Genomic DNA, 23,974 nt, shown 5'->3' with positions numbered 1-23,974 from the left:
GTGCGCCACCACGCCCGGCTTCAGTGTTTTTATTTGTTTGTTTGTTTTTGTTTTCTTTGATCAGGGTCTCCCTCTAGCCCAGGCTGACCTGGAATTTACTATGTAGTCTTGGGCTGCACTTGAACTCACAGAGATCCTCCTACCTCTGCCTCCCAAATTCTGGGATTATGGGTGTGTGCCACCATGCTGGCTCAGTGTTTGTTTTGTGGCCTGATAATAACTTTTTTCTTTCTTTGGAAATTACCCTTTGTTATTTTTTGAGGCTGTACAATCAAAAAAGAATATAACTCAGGGCAAAGTAAGCGTCTCCATGCAGCGTTTCCTCCTTGGAAGCCCCGCCTCACTCGCATCCACTATCTCCTTCACAAAACGAGATGATGAATGGAGGAAACATTTTCTTTCTTTTCTCTCCTTGTCCGTAGTCAATAAAGTTGTTAATTATGTTTTGCTCATTCATTTCACTTCATTTTACTAGTTGGCTTAGAAAGATTTACTAAATAGAAAACAGATTGAGGAACAGTCTAGAAAAATCACCCAGAAGGATGGGTGTCAAGCAGGGAAATTCAGAGTGTAAGGAAGCTACTTAACAGAGCCCAGCTGAACAGTGCACTTCTCAGAATGCGCGCCTTGTCCTCCTGCAGACAGAGCCTTAGGAGGCTCGAGACCGGACACGGACTTCCAGTGGTGTGGGCGATAGCATGGTCTTTTGTTTCTCACATGGCTGCGGGAAGAAACGCTTGGAGTGGAGAAGTGTCGATGGCCAAATTGCCTAAACCTTTCTGTGTTAGGAAGAGAACCGTTTGTTGACATTCAGAGCCTCTTTCTGAAGGGATGGAGTCAATCTAGAATTGGCTGATATTGTTTTGTTTTCACTGAAGTTATTTTTACGGTCTGTGGACATACCACCCTGCCCTGAACATGCCCGATCTTGTCTGAAGTTATTTTTATGACTACTCTACTCACAATCAGACAGAACAGGCGCCCTGTAACACTGGCTTAAGAAATGACAGCAAGCCGGACCTGGTGACGCACAGTTCTATTAGCTACTACAGGAGGTAAGGCAGGATGATTTTTACAAGGTCAAGGCCAGCCTAGGCAACTTAGGGATACCCTGTGTACAATTTAAAAAGGGGGACTTGGGAGTTGACTCTGTGGTTAAAGGGACTTGCTTGCCAAGCCTGCCGGCCCGAGTTAGCCCAGGTGGGATTCCCTAGTACCATGTAGAGCCAGATGCACAAAGTGGTTGGCACATGCATCTGGAGTTCATTTGCAGTGGCAACAAGTCTTGGCATGCCCATTCATTCTCTCTTTTTCTTTTTTCTTTTTTCCCTTTTTTTCAAGGTAGGGTCTCACTCTGGCCCAGGCTGACTTGGAATTCACTATGTAGTCTCAGGGTGGCCTTGAACTCATGGCAATCCTCCTACATCTGTCTCCCAAGTGCTGGGATTAAAGGCATGAAAAAATAAAACAAAACAAAACAAAACAAACAAACAAACAACAACAAAAAAAAACAAATAAAAGTTAAAGAAAGCTGGGACCTAGGTTTAAACTCTGGAGACACACACACACACACACACACACACACGGAGCTGGGTAGAGGGAGTGAGAACAACAGATTAAAAAAATAAACATGAGACACATATGTCTCAATGGTGCACAGGCAAACCTTGAGGTGATATCCAGACTCTGCTCATGCCATGTTTTTCCCTGCCATCATCAAGCCTCCCCTCCCAACTGTAAACCAGAATAAAAACTTTTCTTCCAGGCTGGAGAGGTAGCTCAGTGGTTAAGGTGATTGCCTGTGAAGCTTAAGGACCCAGGTTCAATTCTCCAGTACCCACATTTGCCAGATATACAAGGTGGCACATGCATCTGGAGTTCATTAGCAGTGACTAGAGGCCCTGGCATGCCCATGTTCTCTCTCTGTATCTGTCTCTCTTTCAAATAAATAAATAAGACATTAAAAAAATTTAAAAAGAAAAGCTTTTCTCCCACCCGCTTCTTTGGTCAGGAGCTTTGTCCCAGCAGTGAGACGGCGACATCACGGGGGGAGTAGTGAAGTTAGCTCTGCCCAGTGCGCAGGGAACTGCAGTGGGTGTTACAGACATACTGGATCTAAAAATGGGAGGGCTTTTACAAGTAGATGCATTTTAATCCTGCTCAAAGCCTTATTGGAGATGTATTCTTCTATAAAATCTCATCATTAATATGTATAGCTGAGGATTTATTCTTACATAATGTTAAATTCTAAATTCCTCTGAATTATTTCCATTTTACTTTCCTTCCAGTTGTGTGTGTGTGTGTGTGTGTGTGTGTGTGTGTGTGTACGCACACATGTACACATGACTCTCGGTTTCCACAGATCAGCAAGCATCACCTGTCATTTTCTGCCTCTGACAAATGATGCAAGCCTCTATTTATCTAATCCAATCATCCTGTATAATTAAAACTGTTAGTTTTAAATTACAACTGAATACATTTTTTATGGGAAAAATAAATCTCTCTTTTTAATTTTCTAGTGCCTTAGTTTTATCCAGCTTTACAAATTGTGCTTATAGCCTGTCTACAAAAATAAACGTAAATGTAAATTATGATTTAAATCCCATGAGCAAGCTGTTCTGACTTATTTGTTAGAAAGCAAATAAGACCTACTTTATGGTCTATTTACCAAACTGAACATTTCAAACTTAGGCATTGAAAAACACATTAACTCTACCGATGCTGTAAGTACAGAGATTAGCAAGAGAGTAATGCTCTCAGGACACTGGGAGCGTCTATCCATATTTGATGTTTTTCTTTACATTCTATTCTCACACAGAACTTAACAAATGTTTACATGCAATTGCTTATGCCACCACCGCAGAAGTTGTTTAAGCAACCTATAGAGTCAGGGGCTTGAGGCTGTGAACATTTTGGGAAATTTAATTGTGATTACTGGCAATCATTGAGCATGCATTAATGGCCCTCCCCATCTCATGTAGATTGAGTCAGATGCTTTAAAGGCCCAGAGAGGAGCTTAGAGATGGCTCAGTGGGGAAAGGGCTTGCTGTGTGAGCTCTGAGTTCTGACTGCCAGCACCCACGTAGCTAACGGCTCGTGGTAGGGATGTGCCTGTGATCCCAGTGCAGAGGAGGTAGGAGAGAAGGGTCTCCAGAGCTTCCTGGGCAAATAACTAGATAAATCAGTGAATTCTAGGTTTAGTGAGAGACCCAGAGAGTCTAAGAAAAAAAGCAGTGATCAACTCAAGAACCACAGTTAAAGCAAGTTTCTGGCCTCCACATGGGCACACACACACACACACAGACACAAGACCATGCATATACACATGCATGTATACCATACACATATACAAAGAAAAAAAATGGAGAGATGACTTAGTGGTTAAAGGTGCTTGCTTGCAAAGCCTGTCAGTCCAGGTTCAAGTCCCCAGGACTCATGAAAAATCAAATGCAGGGGCTGGAGGGATGACTTAGCAGTTAAGGCATTTGCCTGCAAAGCTAAAGGATCCTGGTTTGACTCCCCAGGACTCACGCCAAATGCACAAGGGGGCACATGCATCTGGAGCTCGTTTGCAGTGGCTGGATGCCCAAGCATGCCCATTCTCTCTCTCGCCCCCCTCTGTCTGCCTCTTCCTCTCTCTCTCAAATAAAATATATTAAAAAAAAAAAAACAAATGCAGAAGGTAGCATATGAATCTGGAGTTTGTAGCAACAAGACACTTGGTGTGCTCACTCTCAATCTCTCTTAAAAGTAAATAAACAAATAAATGAAAACAAATAAAAAGAAAGAAAACCAGAACAATGGAGAGAATCAGGATTCCTCTTAACTTAAAATGCTGTTGTATTTAAGGTCTCAAATATATTCATCAGCTGTCATATGAAAACCGAATTGAGAAATCTCAGAGTGAGTCATCAGTTCAGACATCAGTTGATCAATGCTTTGCCCTAAGAAAGATTTTGTAAGTAAAAAAAAAAAAAAAATTATGGCATTAATATTGCAATACCTAGTTCTTCTGTATTGTAGGTAATGTAGCATGCTTCTCATTCGCTGTTCAGATTCACAAATTAGGAGAAAAATTCAGGAGTGAGATTTGCTCCTACAGGCATAACCACCTAGGAGTGAAATACTCCTGGATGTGAGGAGAAGGAAAACCCTCCCCCAGCTCGTATCTCGGCAAGCATGATGCTTCCTGGGCTGCCGTCCTGACTCAGGACCATCACCCATATGGACAGTGAGGGTGACGAGGAGCCTCGACTCTGTGCATCTCAGCCATCATGAGCTCACCCTCAACCCTCACCAAAAAGCACGGGAAAGAACAAGAAGATTACAGGGATGCTTCCGGGGTGGGGGGAATTCGGAATCTTTTAACTTTAATGAAAAGCTTTTTTTTAAAAGTGCCTGTAAATTTGGGGTTTAATTACTAGCACTCTGCCTGCTATGGATGGAGGTTTTCCAGGTGTGGAGCCAAATCACTAAGAAACCTGCTTTTCTACAGATAGTGAACGCAAATGTAGCTCAGAGTGGCGTCTCCGACGTGCTTTCATGTAAAAATTTACTGAATGAAAACAGAAAAAGGTTCAGTGAGGATGCAAAGTAGATCCAGAGATTCAAAACATGCAGATGGTGGTGCCACAGTAAATCATGCATTTTGGCTAAATTAATGTTGATAATATCTTTGGATCTACACATTCTCATTTTCTTTTAAAACTAAATATACCTATGAAGAAAATGTGATCTCTTCCCCTCAATTAATGTAATCTCGTGCAGAGAAAGAATGTGTTCATGACCAGCCCTTGTGCAAATAGCAAGTCATAAGGCTGGTTTAGAGTTTTATGTGAGGTAACCCCAATTCTAGACAAGGTGTTTGATGTAAATTTGAAGAGACTTGTGCTTTCTCTCACCCTGGAAAACGAGGTTTAGGATTAAGTCCTATTAACTACCTTTCTATTTAGAGTGTCCTCAAGGTGGTTTCATTAGTGGCCAAGTATTTTCCATTTCAAATATGTGTCATGTTTCAGTCCAAGTTCATTAAAGAAAAGATAGCAAAAGCCAAATAGGAAGGAGAGTGCTTTCGCAAAATATATTCATATATATGTGTGTGTGTGTGTGTGTGTGTGTGTGTATGTATGTATGTGTGTGTGTGTGTGTATGTATATATATACATATATATATATATTTCTCAATAATATTTAATTTATATACAGATTAATTTTTTAATTTTTAAAAATATTTTTATTTATTTATTTGACAGAGAGAAAGAGGGAAGGAGGGAGAGAGAGAAAGAATGGGCATGCCACGGCCTCCAGCCACTCAAACGAACTCCAGGTGCGTGAGCCCCCTTGTGCATCTCCTAACATGGGCCCTGGGGAATAGAACCTGGGTCCTTTGGCTTTGCAGGCAAATGCCTTAACAGCTAAGCCATCCCTCCAGCCTACAGATCTATTTTTTTTTTCTGTAACTACTTTTTCCTAAAAAATGTGTATGGAGAAAAATGTTGAAGTGTTAGATAATGAAGTTGGCAGTTGATTCTTATTTATTGTAATTAAAACAAATTTTGGTTGCAAAATTCATCTCAGTTCTAAGCCTTATTTGGCAGATCCATTTTTACCTGATGTAACAGGTATGAAACAGACTTAGTCTCTTGGTCACTGAGAAGAAGTGAATGCACAATTTAATTTTTGTAACACTTCTATGACAGAGAGGTGGGGGGTTGAATGAGAATGGGCACATCAGGGCTTCTTGCTGCTGCAAACAAGTTCCAGATACATGCACCACTTTGTGCACCTGGCTTTATGTGGGTCCTGGGGAATCGAACCTGGACATGTAGGTTTTATAAGCAAGTGCCTTTAGCTGCTAAGCCATCTCCCCACCCCTAAACATTCCACTTTTTTTTTTTAAAAGGGAGGTTGGAGAGATGGCTTAGTGGTTCAGAACTTAGCTGCCAAGTCTAAGGACTGCAGTTTGAGGTTCGATTCCCCAGTACCCATGTAAGCCAGATGCACAAGGTGGTCCATGTGCATTGGCACTGGCATGCCCATTTTCTCTCTCTCTTTCTGTCTCTCCTCTTTATCTCTCTCTAATAAATAAATAAAAATTTTAAAAAATATAAAAAGGGCTTATACTATTTGCTAGTTATTATAGGACACCAGGAAGATTTCCACAAAGAGAACTATTGGTTTCCTATGTATTGTCCCTCCTCATGCATTTTGAACCACAGCTTGTATTTTCCTGTGGTTCATCCCCAAGACCCTGCACAACTAGAACCAAGACGCTGACGGCCTGCATTCGCCCCCGTACACAAACATGCTTTCTGCTTGCACCGTTCCATAGGTGTCACCCGCTGTCACTGCGCTCATCCTCTGCTTACCTCTTGTTCTGTAGCTGGACAAGTGGAGCAAATTGAGATTGCTCAGTGAGACTGGAGCTTGACCTCCATTTCAGCGCAGTAATTGGTTTGCTGTTTGTGTACAAACAGCTGAACCACATCTGAATTCCAGGCTCAAATTTGAAAGCTAACAATGAGTTCTCTCAGGCAGCCAGGGACAAAGACAGCTTCTGGATCGTGGAGGCTGAAGAGATGAAGACTTCGGAAACCCAACTCAGCAAGTAGCTGTCATCCACCAACTGTTCCCCCAAGACATAGGACCACAAATGGTGAATAGTGGGGCCCATTCAAACCACGTGACCAACTTTTCTAGTTCATTCTGGAACTCTCAGAGCTAAGGCTGAAATGATCTGGGCCAACGAGGATGAGAGGATCGCCCTCCTCCCAGCATGTAGAAAATGACTCACGGGAAGCTAATAAAGCCACCTCCAGGACTTTATACAAAGTTACTGTCATAGTTGGGTGCTCACCTGTCCCTTGCATCACCTGCAAGTGCATGTTCGACCCCACAGCCGAGCACACGGCTAAACATCTCCACAACGTCCACGGGTGATGGTTGCTGGGCAGGGTGTCATGAGGACTATTTAATTTCTCTTTATATTTTCCCTCATGTTTTGGTTAGAAAGCATCATTTTTTTTTTTAATTTTAAAAATCAGGCCAGTAGTATTTGCCAAGCGTAGAATCATTACCAAACAAACATGAATCGAAATGTTTTCAGAAAACCAGCATCCTCCCTCGGACTATTTTTTTAAACTTAATTTATTTATTTGAGAGTGAGAGTGAAAGAGGCAGAGAGAGGGGGAGAGAGAGAGAGAGAGACAGACAGACAGACAGAATGGGCATGCTAGGGCCTCCAGCTACTGCAAATGAACTCCAGATGCATGAGCCCCCTTGTGCATCTGGCTTACGTGTGTTCTGGGGAATCGAACTGAGGTCCTTTGGCTTTCCAGGCAAACACCTTAACTGCTAAGCCATCTCTCCAGCCTGCTCCCTCAGACTTTTCACTGCTGCATCTGTCAGGCAAGCTGTGGGTGCAAGATTCCATCAGAGAGTTGGAGACAAGCCTGATTTATTGACATGTAATTAACCATTATCCTCATGAAAGACAGCAAGTGGCAGGGATGACATGATCTACAGGGAGAAGCTCGTCGGCTGGATGAGACGGGACTTACTGTAGTTATTTCTCTACATCTTTCCTCATTAAGTTCTCTGTCAGCAGCCAGCATTACCACAGGACACACAACAATCTGCCTTACAAACCACGTGGGAATGAAGTGAACAGGGGAAGGGAATGTGTTAATTTTCCTTTTTGGTTTGGTGTCAACATTACCTTAATGTCAGCATGTAACATTCTGTACAGTTTAGTAGGGGTAGCAGTTACCTTCTCATTGCTGGGACAAAGCACCAACCAGAAGCAGCTTATATGGAAGGAAAGGGTTTGTTTCAGGTGTACGGGTTTGGAGGGTTGTTTTATCATAGTGGAGAAAGAATGGCCTGAACAGGAAACTGGCTCATGTCTTATCACACATCTGGGGGACAGCTGTCTAAGTGCTGGGCTTGGAGCTGAACTTCAAGTTCTGCCCACAAGTGACACAAGTGACACACCTCCTCCAGCAGGTGACAAGCCTCCTCCAGCAGGTGACACACCTCCTCCAGCAGGTGACACGCCTCCTCCAGCAAGGCTCCACCTGCAGTAGGGCCCACCAGCTGGGGACTGTGTATAAGGCTTAATCAAAAACCCACGAGGCTATGAGGGTGACTACATTGCAACCACCACAGTGCAGCTGCACAGGGAACAGAATGCTCCTGGAGAACTGACTGTCCCAGGTCCCAACTTACTACCTTCCTACAATGAACACGAGATGCCAGGCTAACTCCGACTCTCTCAAGGTCATCTGCCAAGATGCTAGCACCACAGATTACAAGTGGGCAAGGAGTGTGTATAAAAGGATTGGTAGTGATGGTTCTTTTAAATTTACAAGAGAGGGGTTGGGGAGATGGCTCAGCAGTTCACGTGCTTGCCTATAAAGCCTAGCTGCCTGGCTTCGATCCCCAGCACCCATGTAAAGCTAGATGCACAAAGTGGCCCACCATACCTCTGGGCTTTGTTTGCAGCAGCTGGAGGCTCTGGCATGCCTATTCTCTGTCTCTCTCCTCTCAATTTCTCTGTATTTGCAAATAAATATATAAATAAAATATTTTTTAAAAGTTCACGAGAGAAGAGTGAATTCTAGAACATAGCCCATGCTCCATGGGTCCACAACGGAGAAAGTGGGAAACGCACAGGGCAGAGGCGACTCCGCGTCCCAAGGCACAGTCCTTGCACTCTCTCCCCTCTTCCAGCACTGGCCACTGTCACACTTTCATGATAGCCACAGCCGACTAAGTGATGTCCCTGCTTCCTTCTGTCTGGGCCGAATGCCGTCATTTTCTAAGAGCAGGCAGAATGATGTCGTAAAGAAGTGAATCTAACTTGGGACTTAAAATCCCATCTTCTTGCCACGTTTTTCCAGACCTTGTGAGCCGGTCTTTGGCCAGTCTCCCTGGCGTGCCTACACCAGCCTTTCTGCTGCTCCCCAAAGCCCTGGCCTCCTTCTTGAAATTTTCTACTCCTGCCCTATGTTCTTTGCATTAGCCGGCTCTCATCCGCATAGCTTTGAGTTCAAAGTTCACCTTCTGACTAGCCTAATTAAACAGCGTTTCCTCCACACTTTGATAAATCTCCATGCTTCACAGCTGGACTGGGGAGACCTGCACCCTCATGTTGTCTGGATGCTAAATGCGCTGAGGGTTGACAATAAATATTTGGTTAAAGCTGGCTATCAATGTTCCCAAATAACTTCTGGGGAGATAAGAATGGAGTCAAATTATTAACAATTTAGTTATTCCAGATTATCATTAAAGAGTCAGAATGTAAACTTTTGGTTCATGGTATGTTGGCAATAAGTTTGGTTAGCATAATGAGCTAGAAACTTCCTCCCCTGGTGCCTGTATGTGCCAGGCATGGAAAAGATGCCTGCTTCGACTTGATGATGGGGAAGTGAAGTATTTTTTTGTCAGCTTTGCAACCAGTGTGAAGATTTCTGAGTCATCAACAGTAAGTTATTAAGCTTTCTTTCTTCTGGATATAAATGGATTAGGGCAAGACTTATTCAGTTAATGTAGTTAATACAGGCATGCTAGATAGGTGTACAAGGATTATAATCATGATAGAAGCTAATCTTTACTTCTCTGCCTGATATTATTTAGATTTGATAGAGACTTCTCTACTCAAAAGGGACATGATACCCTTCCTTAATAACTTTTATTTACTGAACATATTATTTCATATATAGTCTTATTATCAATGGTTACAAAAGTGAATCTTCTGCTAATACACATATTATATATTTGTAGTACTACTGGCTTATAGAACTTTAGGATATAAATAAATTCAACAGGTTATTTTGACTCCAGTGTCTACTTCTCAGAACGTGGGAAAGCTTCGAGGCATACAGAAGATAAGTTGTCTACGGACAGAGCTGGAAGCGTCCTGTCTAAAATTTCCTCTTAGCACACAATTCCTTTCTTCTTTCTCTATTTTCACTTGCTGTCTTCCCAGCTAGCTAGCCTTGCTATTACAGTTAACACCCCCCTCCCCCCAAAGCTGGTCTTCATAAACTTGTGGGCCTCTGAACTGGCCTTTCTGGCTTGAGAGATACGGGACAGCCTCTGAGCATTCTGAAATGTGATCACAATTTCACTGCTTCCTCCGTATCTTCCTGGAGCCTACTAGAATTGAATTTCTCAGTTAGTGCTGACTTGTGATTTAATTAACTCTGAAAGAAACTAAGAGTTCTATCTGGCTTATGTGGAACCTGGAAATTTGAACATGAGTTTTTAGGCTTTGCAGGCAAGTGTCTTAAGCAGTAAGCTATCTCTCCAGCCCTTTTCCCTTATTTATTTATTTATTTCGTTTTCTGAGGTAGGTTCTCACGCTACCTCAGTCTGACCTGGAATTCACTATGTACTCTCAGGATGGCCTTGAACTCTCGGCGATGCTCCTACCTCTGCCTCCCAAGTGCTGGGATTAAACGCATGCACTACCACACCTGGCTTCTCCTATTTTCAATAGAGTCTCATCAGATATATCCTCCTTAAAAGAATGCTGCAATGATGGCAAGATTTCCCAGTTGGGACATTTTATCTTATTCCTTTGAAAATGCCAGAAGACAGTCTGACTGCGCTTTCTAATTTCTAGCAATAATGAAGCCCGCGGCTTGTTGTAAAAAAGTGCACTTTTGGGGGAGGTGTGTTATATGTACATATATGTGCAGCTGCACATTGTGTGTACATGTTACATGTGTGTTGCATGTACACACATGTTCAGATTCATGTGCACCATGTGCAGAAGCCTGACAAAGATGTCAAGTGTCCTCTGCTTTCACTCTTCCGTGTTATTTTCCTGACAGGAGGTTTCTCGCTGAACCTGGATGACACCATTGTTCAACGGTTAGGCTGGCTGACCAGGGTGCTCCAGTGATCTCGCTGTTTCTGCCCCCCTTCAGCACTGGGGTCACAAACACAATTGGCATGCCTGGCTTTTTAACTGGGTGTTTGAGATATAACTCAGGGCTTCTCGCTTGTGCATCAAGCATCTTACCTGCTGAGCCATCTTCCCAGCCCCTGAGTTTGTTCCAGAATCACATGTGGCAATTCTGCTTTTAATTTGGAAAAATATGGTTGCTGATAAGTTAGCATCAAGCTAGGTTCTCATTTCAGATTTTCTTTCCCTCCAGCAAAATTATTTAAATGTTCTGGTATTTAATCCTCGGGTCATGCTATTTTTAGGAGGAAACTTACACTGTGCAGAACTCCCAAGAAAGAGTAATTATGAATAATATCGTGCACACAGGGAACATGTCAGATTTCTTTTTCTTTTCCTTTTCAGTTTGGAGTGATCTGTGAGTCCGCTCGCCCTTTCTACACCTTAATACAAGGCTCCTCAGGCTTACTTTTATCCTCATCTAGGTGCCACCTGGATACATTTCACTTAAATTAATTCACTCTTTAAATGTTAAAATAGTTCTCTAAAGTGGAAACTCATTTCTCAGCAGCCATTAAGGGGTGTGACCCCAGTGAGGTGGAGGGGAGCCATGTAGACGCTGACCAGCCTTCTGTCCACTGCATGAAGTTTGGAGCCTCGGGCTCAGCAAGTGTGAAACTCTTGCTGGCTCCAACTTACTATTTTCTCCTTCATTTGACTTAAGAACTGAGGTTGCAGAAGAGAGAAAATCATTCTTTTATCTGATTTGATGTCACTGAGTGTCATGCCTTGGTAATACCTAGCAATCTCTTATTACCCATGGAGGTAAGAGAATTTTTTTTTTTTTTTTTTTTTGGCGAGGTAGGGTTTCACACTAGCCCAGGCTGACCTGGAACTCTCTATGTAGTCACTGGATGGCCTCAAACTCACAGCGATCCTCCTACCTCTGCTTCCTGAGTGCTGGGATTAAAGGCGTAGGCCACCATGCCTGGCTTTTTCTTTCTTTCTTTCTTTCTTTCTTTTTTTTTTTTTTTTTGGTTTAAGAGACCCTTTTTAGAACAGGCAACCTCTCTCTGTCCTACAGAAGGTGAGCATATACACCTGGGATCCAGAGTCCACAAGGAATCTCCCCTCTCCATTTCAAGCCTTCTAACGTGATTCTTCTAATAACAGGATTTCATTTCCTTCTTTCTCTACATCCCTGTGATTTTGCACCAGAACCACAATGTGTCGCAAATAGAATCAACCATTTCTAACAAGTACAGCTCATGGCTCTCTCCTTCTCTCTCTCTCTCTCTGTGTGCATGCATTCGTGTTTGTGTATGTGCATATGCATACACATGTGCCTGCTTATGGAGGCCAGGGGTCATTGCTGAGGAAGGGTCTCTCACCTATCCCAGAGCTCATGGATTTAGTCTAGCTAGCCAACTTATTTGGGGATCCTCCTTTCTGCCTCCTGAGTGGGACTACAGTAAAATACCTTCTTGGCATTTACATGGGTGCTGGTGGTCTGAACTCAGGTCTTCATACTGGTTTGCAAGTGCTTTACCAATGGAGCCACCCCTCTAGTCCAGTGGAAACATTTAAAATACATTTACTCATAAATGACAAATGGGAGAGAGGGAATGAGAATGGGCAACCAAGGCCTCCACCAAACAAACTCCAGACTCATTGCCCCTTTTCTGTGTCTGCCTTTATGTGGCTATTGGGAAAATGAACTTGGGTCATCAGGTTTTGCAGGCAAACACCTTACCCCTCAGCATTTTATTTTTCTATGAGATAGATGATAGATAGAGCATGAATATGGTGTACCAGGTCTTTTTCCACTGCAAATGAACTCCAGCTTAATATGCCACTTTGTGCATCTTGGCTATATGTGGGCACTGGGGTAATGACCCTGGGTTGTACTGCTTTTCAAACAAGCACTTTTAATCACTGAGCAATCTTGCCATCCCCATGATGACTTTTTTATTATGTACAGTTACCTTTACACCTTAAAAACCCAGGAGGCAATCAAAAAACAAAACTGAATGGAGATATAGTGTGCCTGAAAATAACCTACATATAGCGAACAGACTGGCAACATGAAGGATGGATGGATTTAGCTGGGCGTAAGGACTCTGCACACCAGGTGTTTCCACGTATGACATACTGTTAACTCATGAACATTGAATTCTTACATGATGCAACTAACCCAACAGGTAGGTAGAGCCAAACCATGAGACTGTCTCCAAGAAGGGTGCTCTGAGGGTGTCATCAGACCTCCACACATGCCCCATGGGAGAGAGGGAGAGTGAACTTATCCATCACTAGGTCTGAGAGGTAGACATCACAATTTCCCAATGGTTATTAAAAGTACAAATACTTGGGGCCATCATTTAGCTTTTAACAAAGGTTAACAAATTTATTTACTGCTTGGTTTTTTTTCAAAGCTCTAAAAATGCCCCGTATATACTGAATCACTCATGAAGAGATGTAATGTTGTTTCCCAACCCTACCTGGCCACGGTATGACACTCTCTGCCCTTGGTTTTCTTGAGTATACTATACCATTTTATTTCAAAGAACATATTCTTGGTTAAACTGAGTTGTGCCATATACTCCTGGATTGGTGAGTATACTTGGGGGAAAAGGAGAGACAAGCCAAATTCCTGGCAGGCATGTGCTAAGCAAGACGTGGTGGTCACAGTTATTGGGTGATATGCTGCAGCTATGAGAGGGGAATTAGTGGGTAACAAAGGAGTTGAATGGAATCTGGGCTTCAGTACATATAAACGAAGTACAGGCATCAGTTGGCTGAAAGAACAGTTCGAAACAAGATAAAAAATTCAGAGCAGGCAAAGGGCTACCCTCGTCAAAGTGGAGTCATTGGGAAATTTCAGGTAAGTAGCCAAAGGATGCTTTTCAAGATAATCAAAACTGAAGAACCAGAAGTAACGCAGATGTCAGCAATGGGAGAAACTGTGTAAGTAGAAGGTGGGTAAGGTAGGAGAAGGAGGAAGAGGAAGAGGAGGAGAAGGAAGAGAAATAAAGGCTTCAAAGCAAAGAACTGACTGAGACAATTCTGAGTAAGTCAAATGAGAGAGGCAAGAAGACAATGGACCTGCACAAACCCCATCAATTACGTTACCAGTTAAGAGTGGAGGCAGAGGAAACTCTCAGCAGGGAAAGACAACACAGAAAAAGGCAAAGAAAAGAGGCGGAAAAGAACTGGGCCTTTATGAGGAGGAGGAAATAAAACTTTCAGAGGAGGCTCTGGAGCAAAAGGATAAAAGAAGGGACAGGAAGAAACACCAGTGTTGTTAGATCCCAAACTCTGGGTCTACACATGTGGAACACATTACTCCTTCCTCTCTCATGGCAGACATCACAAGTCGATCACAGTGCTTTCACCCCTGGATACAGATTTAGCTTGAGAACTCTTCTCAATATTGCACTCTAAATAGCTGCTGATCAGTTATTCCACATGATCTAAACAAACCAGCACACCTTTTGTGGGGGCTTTGGTAATGCTCACAGATGGAAGAGGAATCAGAATGTGGCCTTCCGGCTAGAAGAGCAATATGGTTTAGTTTGGGGCTTGGGAGATGGCTCAGCAGATGAAAGTACTTGCTTACAAAGCCTGCTGGCCTGGGTTCAATTCCCCAGCCACCCATGTAAAGCCAGATGGGAATTCATTTGCAGTGGCAAGCCTGGCACACGTGTGTGCACATGCACACACATGCCAACACACACACTGGTGCAAAAAACAAATAAGCAAATTAGCCAGATGTGGTGGCACACACCTTTAATCCCAGCAATAGGGAGGGCGGAGGGAAGAGTATCTCCATGAGTTTGAGGCCACCCTGAGACTACATAGTGAGTTCCAGGTCAGCTTGGGCTACAGCAAGACCTCACCTTGAAAAAAAAAAAACCCAAAAATCTAAATTAATTAAAAATTTTTTAGTGTGGGAAGTTTATGAACATGGACATTATAATGAACATATAAACATGAGTAAGTGGCTATGTGAAATATGCACATTTCAAGCATTCTGTGTTCATTTTTAATAAGAAACTACATTTTTAGGATTTTAATATATACATATTAAAATTATATAATAAATAAATAAATATGTATTATGTATCATAATATATTATTTATTTGTTTGCAAGGGGGGGGTGAGAGAGAATGAGTACACAAGGGCCTCCAGCTGCAAATGAACTCCAGATGCATGTGCCATTGTGCATCTGGCTTTACATGGACATTGGGGAATTGAACATGGATTGTTAAGTTTTGCAGGCAATCACCTTAACCACTAAGCAATCTCTCCAGTCCTGAAACTCCATTTTTAAAAATTATTTTGTTCGTTTTTATTTATTTATTTGGGAGTGACAGACAGAGAGAGAAAGAGGCAGTTAGCAAGAGAGAGAACGGCCGCGCCAGGGCCTCCAGCCACTGCAAACGAACTCCAGACGCGTGCGCCCCCTTGTGCATCTGGCTAACGTGGGTCCTGGGGAATCGAGCCTTGAACTGGGGTCCTTAGGCTTCACAGGCAAGCACTTAATCACTAAGCCATCTCTCCAGCCCTGAAACTCCATTTTTAAGCTTTAATAAGCACATAAAAATCAAAGTCCTGGCAGCTGAAAATTTGCCACCCAATGAAATTATATGAATTACCTTTTCTTTTGCATGTATGTGTGCAGGGTATGCACTGGTGAGGCCTTGTGACATCCCCATGCCTGCCTGGAGCCTGAGACACTGGTCTGATGTTTAGTCCCAGTCCATTGCTTTTCTACTTGTTCTTGTTTGAGCCAGCCCCTTACTGGTACCCGAACTTGCTGTTTGCCGCCAGTCTGGAGCATCTTCCTCCTCTCTACTTCCTTTTGCAGGACTGGATTGCAGGCCCACATGGCCAGGCCCACATAGTTACATGGTTCTGGAGGTTCAACGTCTGGTGACCTCAGGACCCCTCCGGTCTTCACGTTTCTGCAGGCAGTGCACTTAACTGCTGAGCCATCTCTCCAGCCCGACATGACCCTTTGAGTTAAAATATCCCTCATGGGTCCACAGCTCATAAGAAAAATCAAAGCTCTCTCCTTTTTCTGTGTTAGAACCTCATACTGGATCAGACAGACCCTCTCGTGCCACCCTCCCCCATCACAATTGTAAAAGAGCTCATATAAATATCTCAGCACAACATAATAGCACTGATACTGATCAAGCCACTTGAGGAAAGTGTGGGATTTTTATCAATGGCAGTGGAAAAGAAACTGCATTGACTGCTGATGAGGAGCCAGGGTGTGAACAGGGAGGGCGGGTCGCATGGGACAAGTCCCGTTGGTTTCCATTTCCTCCCGCACGCACTCATTAACGTCGGCCTCTGAGGCCGCCGGTTCACGCAAGCCCCACTTGAAGGCACACGACACCCTCAGCCCCTCTCTAGTGGGGAACAGCTCAGCGTATCTTTTGAGGTGTTTCATTTGAACTTCCGGGTAAGTTACCCATGCTCTGCCAAGCAGCTCCTCTGTCTGGGGGAGGCGAGGCTGCTTTGACGGCGAACCCGTCTCACTTCTCACGACTCTCTGACACACCGACACCCACCGTAAGCATGTCCATTAGCCCAGGCTGTACGGGAAGCGGGGAAGGAAGTGATGGACGCACTGAATGGGTGGGGTGCAAAGGGAGCAGTGGTCGCTTGTGTGTCTGCAAGGCCTGGGAGTCTCATGACCTAAATGGGCTAATCTCCACTGTTTCTATCAACTTCTGCCTAGCATCCTCACACACTTTTTGCATCAACTTGTACCCTTCCCCTGTAGCCTTAATGATTCAAAAACACGTATGGTGTCATGTCCATATGTTCTCCTCTGCGACCTGATGTGGCTCTGGAGGACTGCCACAGCCTGTGCTCCCTGGCAGCGTAGGGACCACATGGTCTGTAGCCCCACTGTCTGCTGTGAATTCCTCCTCTCAGCTAACCAAAGAACCACTGTTCCCTCCCTGGGCTGCTTCTGACTCTACTTCCATCCCTCAACTTATTTTTAAAATTTTTATTTTATTTTACTTACGTATTCATGAGAGAGAGAGAAATTATGAATGAATGAATGAGAGAATGGGTGCTTCAGGGCCCCCAGCCACTGCAAACGAACTCTAGATACATGTACCACCTTGTGCATCTGGCTTTACATGGGTACTGGGGAATTGAACCTGGGTCCTTAGGCTTCACAGGTAAGCACCTTAACAGCTAAGTCATCTTTCCAGCCTGCAATTTATAGTTTTGCATATGTATGTGTGTGTGGTGTACATGTACGTTTGTATAGGGCAGAAAGTGATGTCAGGCATCCCCTTTATTATTTATTATTTTTATTTTGAGATCGATAGAATGAGACAGAGAGAGAGAGAGAGAGAGAGGGAGGGAGGGAGGGAGAGGGAGAGGGAGAGAGAGAGAGAATGGGTGCACCAGGGCCTTTCAGTCACTGTGAATGAACTTCAGATGCGTGCACCCCCTTGTGGCACATATGTAACATTGCATGCTTGCATCACTGCCTGGCTTATGTGGGACCTAGAGATTTGAACATGCATTCTTAGGCTTTGCAGGCAAGCGCCTTTACCGCTAAGCCATCTCTCAAAGCCCCAGTGATCTTCTACATTGCTCTCCGCCTTCATTTTTGAGACAGAGTCTCTCACTGAACCCAGAGTTCATTATTTGTCTAGACCACCTGGTCAGCAAGTCCCAAGGAACTTTTTCTTTCTGCTTTTCCAGAACTGGGATTAAAGGTGTGCACCAATAAACCCAGCTTTTATATGGGTCCTGGGGATCTGAATTTAGGTCCTTATGCCTACATGATACACACTTTACCCACTGTGCCATCTCTCCAATCCCTCATTTCTCAATTGCTATTATCAAGTATCGTTATTATTTGTGTGTATATGTTATGTGTGTGTGTGCACATGTGTGTGTCACATGTGTGTGCAGAAGTCAAGGAACGACCTCAGGGCGTCGGCCCTCTCCTTCCACCTCATTTGAGACAGGGCCTCTCTTGTGTTGCAACTGGGAAGGACAGTCTAGCTGGTTGTGAACTTCAGGATTTTCCTGAGTCTGCCTCCTATTGCAGTAGGATTATTGGGATAAACATACATCACAGGTCCAAAAGGCTCATAGAGCATGTGTATTTAACCACTGAGAGATCTCTTCAGGCCTATCTTCAACTTTTATAATATTGGATCCAATGTCTGGTGTATTCCAACGAAGACATAGTCTAACTTTGTTTTCATAAACCGCTAAACTCCCCATGGTATCTCCTCTGAAACCATTCTTTCTTTCTTTTATTTTTTTCACTGTTCACTAAAGTTTATTTTGTTTTGGATAAGAGTTTTTTTTAAGAAAATACATTATTACTATTAAGTTGTAATTGGTTTGTTACATTTAAATTAATGACTATTTTAAAATTTATAGTCCAGTAATGATAGCAGAAGTTATTTGGCCCCATTAATTTCTGAGACTGTGTTTCTTGAGACTTATGTCCGTGATCGTGTAGGGCTGGCTCTAGTCCCGCCTCTACCCACATGGATACGAGACTCTGCAGAAGTTCAAGTCATTTCTGTAAAACTGCACAGTATTTGCGTATAACATGTGCACTTTTCCCCATGGGCCTTAAATCTAGATCACATATACCTAGTGTAATATAAGTTATGCTATATTTTGTAGGAGAGAACAAGCAAAAGTCTACGTATGTTTAGTGCACATACAACACTTCTTTTATCTAAAAGGTTCAGTCCACATTTGAATAAATCAATGTGGAAATCATGGAGAAGGAGGGTTCACTGCATTTATGTGACTGTTTTATTGATATCCCCACTCAACTGTGAGCCCTGAAGGGTACCAGAGTGCCTATTTTCCTTTCCACTGTGTAAGAATGCTTGACTAGAAGCCCAGGAACAGAATGCCATTTCAACCTTTGATAGTCAGCTGTGAAGACCTGGAATCTTTGTTATGACTGACAATTAAAAATAAAGTCAAGGCACCTTGTCTCATAAGTCAAAATAAAAGCCTCTGGGGAAATAGATTTTTTTTTTTTTTTGGAAGAGCACCAACCCTCTGTCAGGAATCCTGGAGAAAGTCCATCAGATAAAGCCTGGAGAAACGTCACTTACGTGGGTTTAGAAGCCTCTGCCTGGTCGGTCTGTAGTTTCTCTCCGCCTTCCACCTCCATCGTGCAGTACACAATGCGGTTTGGAGCCAAAGACTTAAGGCCTTGCACTTCCATGATAACCACCTGAGAACAGAACCACACAGGACGATGTCATTGCCAATGCTCCCCGGAGGCATTACCCAGAGGAAAAGACACAGGCAAGAAACTATCAGGAAAGCCGGTAGACATGTGAGGGCTTCCATCCTTTTTTTTTTTTAAATCTGTCTTTCAGGGACCTTTCTAGCAATGAGATATGATTGATCATAGTGTAGCTTCCCAATGGAAAACCAAGGCCTGCTCATTCATTCCCTCGCCCACCTCTTATTCAGTGTGCAGGATTGAACCTGGGACCTTACACATGTCAGGCAAACACTCTGCCACTACATGATGTCCTCAGTCCTCCTTCACTCCCTTTCTTCTTCCTTTCATTCCTCCCTCCCTTCTCCTCTCTCTTGTCCTCTCTCCTCATCCTTTCTCTCTCTCTCTTCCCCACTGTTTCACTTAACTGCTCAGGCTGACCTTGTACTTGCTGGGTAGTCCAGGCAGGCCCTGAACTTGGTATCTTACTACTCAGCTTGCTGAATACCTTGCATCACAGGCTTGCACTACCAGATGATATGAAGGAAGTTTCTTTTTCTACCCTAAGCAAACAGAATCCCCCTCCCCCACCATGATTTCCACCAGGAAACAGGCTCTCTTCCATCTTCCTTTTATTATTATCTTTTATTTCATTTTTTGCATGTGTATGCATATGCAGTATACGTGTATACAATTTCGTATGTGCATGGGTATATGAGAGGCTGACATGCCAATCTCAAAGGCTCTCCACCTCATTTTTTGAAACAGGGTCTCTCACTGAAGAGAGCTCACCAAGTCGGCTAGAGCAGCAGGCCAGTAAGCAACAGGGATCCTCTTGCACTCTCCCAGCACTGGGATTATAGGAATTGCACCACTACACCAAGCTTTTAACTGGGTACTAGGGAAATGATCACACGTCCTCACACTTGCGTTACAAATAATTTACCCATGGAAACTTCTCTTCACCCCCCCCCCCCATTTTTCTTTCAAGGCAGTATTTGGTAGAGGCAGACCTTGTGAGTCGACTTCCCTCTATATGGTAAAATATCAAGAATGCATTACTGCAATTAAGAGCCATTAGGTCAGTCTCGGAATCAGAGAGGAGACACAGCCGTGGGACCTGTGGCTAGCTGCAGCGCACACATCTACGCGGGCAAGGGCTACTTGTCAGCTCAGCTGCCATTTTTGCCTCAGATCAGAACCAGTAATCTGATTTTGAGATATGAACAATGCTGACAATCTGAAAAAACAGAGGAAAGAAACATGCAAAGTCTCTATAGTTCACTTCCGTAATTCCTTATAATCTCTGCAGGCCATGGTTTTGAACCCAAGCCACAATGTATAGGCACTGACCTACACTGAGGGAAAGGTTAAATGTCAGGATCACTTGCAACTTCTGGGGTTTATCATTCCTACTCTCCACTGCATTCCATCACTGGCTATTTGGCTATTTAGTCCTGTGTTCCACCATAGGAGGAAAAGAAAAAAAAAAAAAAGAGGGAGGAAAGAAAGTGACCCTGATTTACATATTGAAACCAAATGACCTGCACCAGAGATCTGCAATGAGAGGCTGCAGAGATGGCTCAGAGGTTAAGGCACTTTCTTGCAAAGATGAACAATCTGGGTTTGATTCCCCAGGACCCATGTAAAGTCAGATGCACAAAGTGGCACATGCATCTACAGTTCTTTTGCAGGGCAAGAGGACCTGATGCACCCATTCTCTCTCTGTTCATAAATAAATAAAATATTTTTTTTAAAAAAGAGATTTACAATGAATAATACATGTAAAAAACCCACCTGATTCTACTGAAAAAGAGGCACTGGCATTACTAGAAAAGAACTATATTTTGAGATTCATTGTACAACTCATATGAAGTTGGGCAAATGACTTAACATTGAAGTTGGCTTCATTTTCCTTTGAAATCTGCAGAGCCTCAGTTTTTAATTTTTTTGTTTATTTTTATTTACTTATTTGAAAAAGAAAGCAAGAGTGAGAATGAGAGAGAGAGAGAGAGAGAGAATGGGCGTGCCAGGGCCTCCAGCCATTGCAAACGAACTCCAGAAGCGTGCGCCCCCTTGTGCACATGGTTTACGAGACTCCTGGGGAATGAGCCTCAAACCGGGGTCCTTAGGCTTCATAGGCAAGTGCTTAACCGCTACACCATCTCTCCATCCCCCTCAGTTTTTTAATCTGTGCAGTGGAGGTAATGAAGTGTTCTTTGTGGCTACTGTGTGAGGCTAAAAAGAGATGGTGTACCTAATTGCCAAGTTACACGCAGGGAGAGAACACATATATTCTTACACATGGAAAGGGATCTACCATGGACAGAGCACATTTCTTTATAAGTTCAAAAATCTTGCTTTCGGTGTGACCACAGGTAGGTGGTTGTGTCACCATTCACTGCAACCTTCACCCTCAGGCTTCGTTCTCACGTTTGCCGGCGTCTCCTAGGCCCACTGTGAGCAGAGCATTCCAGGCTGATGAATGCTTGCATCTTGTAGCAGCGTTCTGTAAATGCCTGCTGCTTTCTACTGGAACACTTCCTTTCCCAAGCTCATGACACCCTGGGCCCTTTTTTGATTTCCTGCAAACTGAGATGCTCTCTTTGTCTCTTCCAACCATGCCATTCTCTAGTTACATGAAGTGTGTCTTTAAAAAAAAATTGTGGGCTGGAGAGATGGCTTAGTGGTTAAGCACTTGCCTACAAAGCCTAAGGACCCCAGTTCGAGGCTCGATTCCCCAGGACCCACGTTAGCCAGATGCACAAGGGAGTGCACGCGTCTGGAGTTCGTTTGCAGTGGCTGGAGGCCCTGGCGTGCCCATTCTCTCTCTCTCTCTGCCTCTTTCTCTATCTGTCTGCCACTCTCAAGTAAATAAAAATAAACAAAAAATATTTTTAAAAAAATATTTATTTGCAAGAAAAGAGAGACAGACAGAGAAAGAGACCAAATGGACTGCCAGGGCCTCTAGCCACTGCAAGTGAACACTGCAAGTGAGCCACTTTGTGCATCTGGCTTTACATGGGTAACGGGAAATCAAACCTGGGCCATGAGGTTTGACAGGATAGTGCCTTAACCACTGAGCAATCTCTTCAGCCTGTGAACTACGTCTTGTATTTACTTTCAACTTCAAATCGGAGCCTTCCCTAATGGCATGATGAACTTCTGTTCATCAGTTCTTGCCTCCTTTCAGTGTGGCCCCAAAGCACAGGCACAAGTAGATGTGTGATGGTTTTTGCTAGCAGCTTTACTATGATGTGCACTTTAGTGTTCCAACTAAAAAGTGTGTGGGGACCCTAGGGCATTCCAGTCTGAACTTGTCTTTACAAAGCCATTTGAATCATGCCCACATGGGCATGTGGCTGAGTACTTGCCCACATCTATATTTCAGACAATCAACTGCATTAACATGGAGTATTACGTTGAAATTTACATACTTCAAAGCTTCCAGAAAGTCAATAAGCCACTTTCCCCCTATCCCTTCTGTTGCAAGACAAGAGGTAGTGGGGAATAAATTACCACCTTTAATTGGCAATAATCAAATTCAAAGATGCCTAAGAAAAAGCATTCCTTACCTCAGGTGGCAGCACTTAAAAAAATAAAGTAAAAAAAAGTCTGCGAAATGACACTCATGATTTTTCACACAACAAGAGTTCTATATTTAATTAACTGCCGCCTACACTGACTACGAAATACATGTGGAAACAGTGTAACATAAGGCTCTTGATCTGAGCTGAGCTTGGGAAAACAAACTACCTGCAGTTAACTCACAGCAAACCTTAATGAAGTTCTAGAACATTAATTTAGTCTTTACACCCTCTAATTAAATGTACAGAAATTTGATCTGTTCTTTTGGTCAGCCTAAATCTAGGATTACAATAAAGTTCTTGTGGGATTGTAATATATATCATCTATCTATCTACCCATCTATCAAAAATGATTATGAAGGTTTTAATCATGAAGAAATATTAAGAGCTAACATACAGTTTATATGAGCATATCATTGATACTTTTTACCATTATCAACATGGTGCTATATAATAATCTTCTTTAAATATGCTTACATGTTATTACATTCATGTCTTAATTTGCTTTCATTACTGTTTAGTTGTATTTACCAGAATTTTAACTCTATTTTACTTTTCAAAGGACCAGTTTTTAGCTTTTGTGATTGTGAATCAACTTTCAAAGTTGTAACCACTTCTTCTACAGTTAGAAGGGTATGTATGTCTCTTCCAAAACTCATGATGAAATTTGGTTTTCAATGTAACAGTGGAGAGAGGGAGCATAAGCCTCAGGAAATTCCGATTAATGTCTTTTTTGAGGGAGTGGGCCAATTCCCTTGAGACTGGTTTCGTTACTACTAAGAAGGCTGCTATCAAGCAAGGCGACTCCTCATGTTTCTTTGTTTTTCTTTAATATATGCCAGCACCGCCCATCATTTCTAACTTGCTACCATGTTGCCCACAAGCAAAAGACCCTAACTAGATGTAGCTGAAGTGAACTCTTGAAAGAATAGTTAGGTATTGCCTGACTTGAGCATTACATGTTGGATCAATATATCACAGACGGGGCAGATAGATGGCTTAGCAGCTAAGGCACTTGCCTGCAAAGCCTGAGGACCCATGTTCAACTCTCCATGTCCCATGTAAGCCAGATGCACGAGGTGATGCAAGCATGCATGTGCATAAGGGGTGCACTGTATCTGGAGTTCGAATGCTGTGGTTGGAGGCCCTGGCAAGCCAATCCTGTGTGTCTCTCTCTCATAAAAACAAATAAAAATAAATCACATCCTATCAATAAATATGTATGATCTT

At 43.1% G+C, this 23,974-nt stretch overlaps 1 protein-coding gene across 10 annotated transcripts in view; it reads right to left on the bottom strand.

Moving 5' to 3' along the window:
* The window catches only part of Cadps (calcium dependent secretion activator), a 506,710-nt gene that overhangs the window by 262,468 nt on the left and 220,268 nt on the right, over positions 1-23,974 (bottom strand). For all 10 annotated transcript variants that reach the window (XM_045135770.1, XM_045135763.1, XM_045135769.1 and 7 more), the window contains one exon: positions 19,042-19,163. In XM_045135770.1, the coding sequence (XP_044991705.1) occupies positions 19,042-19,163 (122 nt within the window). The remainder of the gene's footprint in view (positions 1-19,041; positions 19,164-23,974) is intronic.

The sequence above is a fragment of the Jaculus jaculus genome, chromosome 16, assembly GCF_020740685.1.
Source record: "Jaculus jaculus isolate mJacJac1 chromosome 16, mJacJac1.mat.Y.cur, whole genome shotgun sequence".
NCBI classification, from domain to species: Eukaryota; Metazoa; Chordata; class Mammalia; order Rodentia; family Dipodidae; genus Jaculus; species Jaculus jaculus.
This window is presented reverse-complemented; position numbering and strand designations above follow the sequence as displayed.